General features: G+C 36.5%; 1 protein-coding gene and 1 non-coding gene across 2 annotated transcripts; both read right to left on the minus strand.

Moving 5' to 3' along the window:
• Positions 1-3,644: 3,644 nt before the first annotated feature.
• Positions 3,645-3,716, minus strand: trnap-agg (transfer RNA proline (anticodon AGG)). Its single transcript has one exon. It is a non-coding gene; the product is annotated as a tRNA-Pro (tRNA).
• Positions 3,717-4,640: 924 nt separating this feature from the next.
• On the minus strand, positions 4,641-7,306 carry LOC116709946 (guanylin-like). The gene is given in 4 exon segments (XM_032548674.1): positions 4,641-5,404; positions 6,588-6,675; positions 6,677-6,775; positions 7,039-7,306. Coding segments are annotated over 4 exon segments (345 nt in total). The 5' UTR covers positions 7,126-7,306; the 3' UTR covers positions 4,641-5,333.
• Positions 7,307-8,091: the final 785 nt, after the last annotated feature.

The following is an 8,091-nucleotide window of genomic DNA, read 5'->3' on the forward strand; positions in this document are numbered from 1 at the left end:
GTGTTGCGAAAAAGAGGATTTTGACAGGATTTAAATATTGGTCAATGTTTCCAATAAATGACAAAGACAGCAACTCAGTACACTGCACTCCTTGTGACAATCCTATGAACATCTACTGGGCCATCCAATGTTGTAATAATAATCTGAACAGTGTTGCATTGTGAGATACATTTGGCTTAAATGAGTGATACACCCCACCTCCATTTCTCCACTCCTAAACTGACATGTAAACTAAAGAAGCGAAAGATGATTTGTGCAATTTATTACAGAAATTTTATTTAGCAGAAGACAAAATCAATCCAAGTTTTTACGTGAAATACAATTGTCTCCTAAACATAACTTGTTCTACCACTTTTGCTGGCAGCAACTCCGTTAGGCATTTTTAGTCCACTCTTCTTTCCAGAATTATCTCAATTCAGACATATTGTAAGGTTTTCAAGCATTGTTTTTTATGATCACAATGCAACATCTCAAAAGGATTTAAGATTAAACTTTGACTTGGCTACTTCAAACCTTTATTTTTGTTTTTTATTTATTTTTTTCTAGTGTGCTTTGGATTATTTTCCTGCTGCATAACCTAAGTGCTCTTGAGCTTTACAAAGTGATTCAAAGCTCAAAATGGTGGAGTAGAATGTTTTGATTTGATTTGACTGAGAACAGCATGTTGAACAACAACTCTCATCTTTACATCTCTGGGGCTTGGTTTTAGTTTGAAATTCAAATTAGAGAAAAACAGCAGAGACTAAAAACAGAATCCTTACATTTATACTTTGTAGAAAGGGTTGAAAGTCTGGTTGAATCTCATTTTCTCCAAACTGCGCAGTGTTATAGTTCACAAACCACAGTATTTGGATTAGAATCTGTCCCACCAGGGGGCACATTGCTGTTTTTTTCTTTTGCAAGAACTAGTTCAAAGACATAGAGAACAAAAGTCATTTGGACTCCGAATGTGTCCAAACAAATTGATGGTATTTTCCCTCTTTATGTTTGTTTGCCTGCCATGCTGCAGACACAGAGCATTGGCCTCTCTGTTCATGTAAACTGGGATAAGCTCCATAAACGTGACCCTAAACAGGATAAGAGACGTCTCTTTCCATATAAATCATGCTGTGAAAATGAAAGAACTCTTTTCTCAAAGATATCAAATGTTCCTACAAACATCACCGAGTAATCTCACTCCATGAGACAGGAAACAAGGCTGAGGTTATTGTGAACTTTGCAAGGACACCCCGACTAGGAGTACTGCTCCCAACAGTGTGTGCGTTTGAAGCCACAAGAGCTGAATAACAGAAGCTTGTATGAAAGTAAAGTGTAATTTCAATGATCACTGTACTAAAACACACACACACACACACCCCATCCCTTTTCAGGACTGTGGGTTAACTGACATGTCTTGGTCATTTCCAATAAAGACTGGTAATTGTCTGAAACTTAATTATTTTGTCTAAGACAAAGTAAGATCCCAGAAGGAGGAAATAGTGTTAAAAAAAACCCATGAAAATTATTTGTCAAAACATTGACAAATATTTTTCATGCCTCTTTTTACTCCTTGCAATGTTTAGAAAGATGTTATGACTTTATTGCTTTCAATGACTTTTATTGGACAGTTGCCTTACTGTACAATTACAGTAAAAGATTTATCTCTCACATTTAATATTTTGCTTTATTTAGACATTTACATTTTGTTCATTTATGTCGAGCAATACTAGTATGACAAAATGGATTACATTGCTAACTTTGTAATTAAGTCCCTTTGTAATTTCTACCCCCAAATTTAATCTGCTTTTAAGCTGCACTATGTAACCTTTATAAAAAATATATGTTTCTTGGGGCGTGCTGTGGTGGCGCAGGGGGTTAGCACGCCCCTTAGTCCTCGATGCGGACGTCGCAGGTTCGACTCCCAGTCCCGACGACCTTTACCGCATGTCTCCTCACCCTTCTTTCTGTCTGCCTACTGTGGAAAAAAATACGAGCCACTAGCGCCGCAAAAACTCTTCGGAGAAAAAAAAATATATATATATATATGTTTCTTAAGTATTTGTTAAAACTACACTGGCAGTATAACACCAGACAGATAAGATGTGAAAAAAATCAAGCTACTTTACCTTTTCCCTGAGCTACTATTGCGATTTGCAGAAATGCACCTCTGGTTAAAAACATCCAATCAGAGCAAGTCTTAATGTTGACAATCATTCTTGTGGACACGCTGCTCAATGTACTTATGGTGGAGAAACAACTTACCATCAGAGGAAAACTGTTTGTCCGCCATCATCAATGGCCATGCTAACTAGCCTGCACATTTACATTCATGTGGTGAACTGTAGCAGAGAGCAAGAGGGAGAGTGTGAGCAGCTTGTACACAAGCAGGATTTACAGTACTGATACCATTTTCCTGGTATCAGTACTGTATATTTACAGTTATTTCTAACTGAGTGGTGTATTTTTGCAGTTAGTACTGGGAGCGCAAGGAGAAGGCAGTGGAGATACAGATAATCTGTGTTACGCAATATAATTTTAAAAACATCCAATTTTATTAATAACACTCTATTGCCAAGTTATTACTCATGAGGGATTGTTTCAAAATTAACCAACTCATTTATAATAATTGCTGCAAAATCTGTGACTTGATGCAATCATCTGGGCTTTCTTGCTTATAAACTTATTCACCAGCTGAATAAGCTGAACTTGGTTGCATAGTATTATAGCTAAGACTATATTGGTATGTGTGCAAGTGAATTTGAATCAGTTACACCATAATATGAATGGATTATGGTGATTATTTACAATCTATGATGGTCTGCCGAGCCTGTCCAGGGTCACAGGCCTCTCATCCAGTGACCTGTTGGAGTAAATCATCAGCCCTGTTCGTGACCCTACGTGGATAAGCGGGTAGAGACAATGGATAAATGGATTTACATTTTGTATTTAAATTGGATCTGTTGGTTCTCTAAAGTTCCCCAAGATCACAATTGTTTTATGTATTGGCTTTATGTAAATAATCTAAATTGAATTCAAACTAGCTAAATGAACAAAATCTAGATGATAAAAGGTAAGGATGAAAAAGAAATCAACAAAGAAGAGGGACATAGTAAAGAAATCTCATGCTGCTTTGCTGTGGATTTTACAGTTTTATGCAACATGGAGTAAATGGTATGAACAAAAGATATTTTAGTGTAGGGCGCCCTCTGGTGGGAATAACCTAGAAAACCCCCCACCAAAGCTGAAGAAAGAAATTATATTTATGATATTCTTTTGCAAATTTCCTGACAGTTAAAAAGCAACTTCACAATTTATTAAGAAAAAAGTATGCATGTAAACTACATAACATAAATAAAGTTAACTTATTGGGTTATTCACTAAAAGCTTGAGATGAAAACTAACACTGTTTTGATACCATCAAAACAAACGTCTTTTGACATATATTTCATGTTTAATTTAACATCAAAAAACATGTTCGATGTTAATAAAACATCAAAACTCAAGATAGTAGTTATAATACTGTCACAACAGTATGATTACACAAGAACTAAAATTAACTTTGACATACTACTTTCAATACATTTCTATAATATTGATACTAAATGCATGGGTTGTGTCTACAATATGTGTCAATCACTTAGGTCAGAAGGCTGAACATTAAAAGAGGGCTCGTCCGGGATTTGAACCCGGGACCTCTCGCACCCTAAGCGAGAATCATACCCCTAGACCAACGAGCCCGCGGTAGAATGAATGAGAGCCTAAGTCCGTGTCTGACGTAATACGTTTTTTTTTTTTTTTTTTTTTTGCAGTTTTGTGATGTTGATACGCTACTGTACGGTGCCCCCTAGGGGACATGGGGAATTTTTTTCTTTTGCGTTCCCTCGCAAATTTGCGAGGGAACGCAAAAGAAAAAAATTCCCCATGTCCCGTAGGGGGCGCCGTACTACTGTGCTATTTTGCAGCGAGTGTTCTTCGGCGCTTTCACTCAGCTCCAACATTGCTTTAACACGCTAGAGATTTTCACTGAACAAGAACGACTGTTATTACTACTCATTGTAACTGACATGCGTAAAAAGAGTTTGACGTTTCATTTGTTTACTTAGTCATCAAGGGATTGCGCATTAAGTTCGGATACCTGTCGGTTAAAAACTTTGATATCCTTTACTTGGTTGTAATGTCAGTGAATTAACGCGAGAGGGCGACAGTTGTCCAGCAGTGACAAAAATCAAAGGCCGAACTAATTCAAGAGGTCTCCCTCTTTTCTATTTTTGTGCTAGCTCATAAAAAACAGTCTGCTCAGGGTTTAAATTCTCCTCAATCCTGAGATGTATGAAGTGGTTGAGGGATGTGATCAAAATGCCTCTCAGACTGCTTCCCTTTGGAGGTTTTTGTCACATCCTATTTGACCCTGGAAAGCATTGGAGGGACTATAACTGTCTTCCACAGCAACACTCTCCAGAATGAACTTTAGAGTGGAAAAAGAGACGTGTGGATTTCTGGTTTCTCCCGCGACTGGAATAAGTAGATGGATGGATGAATAGATGGATGCTTGCATTTTCTTTTACAAAGGTATAAACATTTTGTTGATGTCCCAGTTACAATATTTGTTGGAATTATAATTAAAAGAACAACATTAACCAAAGCAATAAATCATATTTTTATTTGAAAACATTTTAATGCAAATTTTGTAGGAACAAACTGGTACAAACATGCATAAGTCACCACTGTTTTTTTGTTTTGTTTTTTTTTACAGTAATTGTTATGGTTCACCTCTTTCATTTGATCTATCCATTAACTGATCCATTAGTCTCATTTGGTTGTGCAGTTTATAGATGAGCAGCTGCAATTTAGAGGCGACGTAGGCAGGAGAGCAGCTTTAAATAAAACTAAATGAAGGTTGTCTAAAGGGTAGATGAGTGACTCCTGTGGAAGCTGTGATTAAAGGCGTCATTCATGAGTGTCCAAACATAAGCCCAATAATAGACATGCAAAAATCTATGTTACATGTAGTTGCTACTTCATTGGCTTTCTACCAAATTGAATGTCTTATTCAAGTGATGTGGTAAATCTCTGAAACAAACTTTGAAGCAATAATAGATAATTACCAACATCTGGAATGTGCATGTATAAAAAAAATACCACATCTAATAATTTTTAAATGTAACTGCTATCCAAAATTCATTCTGTTGACCGCTGAGCCATGAGGCCTTAAGGGCTTATTGCTGGGTGACGAGCTGGGTTTTGTTATTTCCATGGAAGCCTTAAACATAGAGATGTGGAAAATGAAGCTATTGAAGACGAGTCCCCCTTGAGGCTCTCAATCGATGTGTTTGAGCATCTAACAGTTGGGACTTTTAGTCCAGACATCCAAAGCAGGAAGGGTTGGCACATATCTCACAAGGATCAGGTGACATGATGATGTGCACTGGAAAAACAAGAAACAAAGGGTAAATTCGTATTCATTCTACCTTGTACTATCATTCACAAACTTTTCAGCTTAATTAAATGCTGCCTATAATTATAATGGGGGTCCATTTCCCTTTCAGAACAGTTGCAATTATGCTGCTTGATGAGGTTCAAAGGGCCCCAAAGACTATTTGCTCAGTTTTCACAAGCCACTTCTCTCTGGCATTATAATTCTAGAGGTACTTTATGGTGCAGGGGTTGCAGAATGTGGATAATACATTGTGTAAACTTTGAACTCTAGGAATGTATTTGAGTAAACTAACCAAAGCGTGTGTATAGTGTCAGTATCCAAGCAAAAACTCTTAAGGAGAGTGTGTGAGTGATAAACCTAAAGGTTAAGCTGGAATAGGAAGGAGGCCTTTCCTGTATTATTGTTTCAAAAGTCAGAAATAAACTTCTGTGTTAAAGGAAAAATAAGAGCACAGGTGTTCGAGAGGCAAAGTTGATATTAAACAATCTGACATTTTAAGAAGCACATTTATTGATTTCAATCTAGAACAGAAGATTGGTTATAAAGTAATTTTGCTTCTTACAACCGTTCCCCCAATCTACTACATTCAACACAATAAAACTATAAAAGTTGACGTAAAGGAGTGCAACCTCTTTGAAGGTTTTATACAAATAAAACAAATGATTTTGTTTTTAACAGATTTGTTATTGTGCAAATCTTTGCTCAGTGTATAAAATGAACATAAGAGATTCTAAAATGACAAAAACAACATAAGTACAACCTTTGAAAATTATTACTTCGAAACATTGCTACAACCAGATAAATCAGAGTGTTTTTATGAGTCTCAAATCCTTGTGGAAGAATTTGGTGAATCTCCTTTTTATATCATATTGTTTCAGTTTTTTGTGGTTTATTGGAATTCATTTATGCAGAACATAATACTAATAAATTCCACTATGTGGGTGAGGTTGGACTTTGACTGAATCAGTACAATAACTGTACTGCGTTCTTATTTCACCATTCTGTTTTACGTCCACTGCAAAACAGTGGATGTAAAACAAGGTTGTTTGACAAGTTGTTTGCATTTTTATGACGGTCAAAAAGTGGATTAAGTGCAAGTTTGGGAAAAGAGTATTTTATGATAAAACCCATAATTATGTTGCCTAAAGAATCCCCAACATCCTGTCCTTACCAAGTCGTGAGAAAATAATTCCCGCGCCCTTCCCTTGGCACACTGGGCGAAAGACTTGAGGCAGGAGAGGGTGGGCGCAAACGGCAGCAGGTACTTGTCTCTGTGAGGTGAGGGTTAAGGTTGTCTTCCAAGTCCATCAGCTCCTTCAGCTGCTTCACTGCCTCCAGGGGAAAACTCCTGTCCCCAACCTGCAGAGGAAAGTTCGAGAACAGGCTGTAGGTATAATAATTGTGTTGCTCAACCCAAATCTTTGACATACAGAGAGTTAGAAAAATACTTCTTTACAAGTTTTCTTTGACCAGTACATTCCTATTTTTTAAATTAAACAAAATTGGAAGGGCTACTTGGAAAGATTTGCACCATGATTAATTAAAAGAACACATGCAAGTGTGAACCAGAAAGAAAATAATTCAGAAAATAAAAATAAAGTAAAACTATATATTTTACATACCATGACTTGAACACTCAAAGTTCCCCTCCACACACAAAGCACCAAAACAAGGACAACAGCGAGTACCCTCATTTTCAGATGATTCATAATACCTTTCAGTTTCAAGCAGTGTTTCTTCTGTGATCTCTGGATTCCTTCACAATCTCTTTATAAAGTGGTAGAACAGATTGTTAAGTAATTTATTAACATGGACACCTGACAGTGAGAAAGACAGGGGGAGTAAAAGAACGGAGACTTCAGAAAGATAATCAAAGGCTGTTCCAATGTACAGTGAGTGATTTAGATCCTCTTTTTTTGTTTATGGTGTCTCTTCTGTCATGTGTTTTAAGCACTTATCTTGGGTCTCTGTGCCATCATCATAAACCAGTGTTGACTTTGGATTTAAAACCAACTCTCAACATCCCGCAGTGCCACCTAATAAATCTCATCTCTTGACTTTTCTCACAGATAGAAGCTGCAGAGCTGTTGGACGATAAACAAACTGTATGCATAAGGAGCGGAATCATGTAGGTCATTTGTTGAAGTGTTTATAATATTTGCAAGTGTCTGGAATTCCCACCTGCAACACCGATGTGTTTTTACTCATTAAGAACAGATTTTTTTTGTGAATTAAATGCAATTCAAATAAAAATGGTAAATTCAAGTAAATGTGCATTTTATCAGATGTTTATTTGTCCATGTACACCCAATACACTTAATCCCATATTGCCTATCAGTTGGTGTGTTGATTTATGAATGTGTGGTTTAGTTGGGTGAATGTGTCTTGGAGCATGAAGTGCTTTGAGTGATAAGACCAGCGAAGTGCAATATAAAATCAAATAAATTAGTAAATTATTGAAAAGCTGGAAATTCAGTCCTGTTACTGTAACTCCAGGCAGTAGGATAAAATATTTAAAACTTAATAGAATCCATACAATCCCAATCTCTTAACACAAATTAGAATAAGTTAGAATTTAGCTTCTTATTTCAAGCACAAATAAACAAAAACTTCAGTTTAATTATACTTTTGCTAAAAGAGGCAAAAAATATTGAACAAGTTGTACATGAACTTTG

The sequence above is a fragment of the Xiphophorus hellerii genome, chromosome 20, assembly GCF_003331165.1.
Source record: "Xiphophorus hellerii strain 12219 chromosome 20, Xiphophorus_hellerii-4.1, whole genome shotgun sequence".
In the NCBI taxonomy this organism is placed as follows: Eukaryota; Metazoa; Chordata; class Actinopteri; order Cyprinodontiformes; family Poeciliidae; genus Xiphophorus; species Xiphophorus hellerii.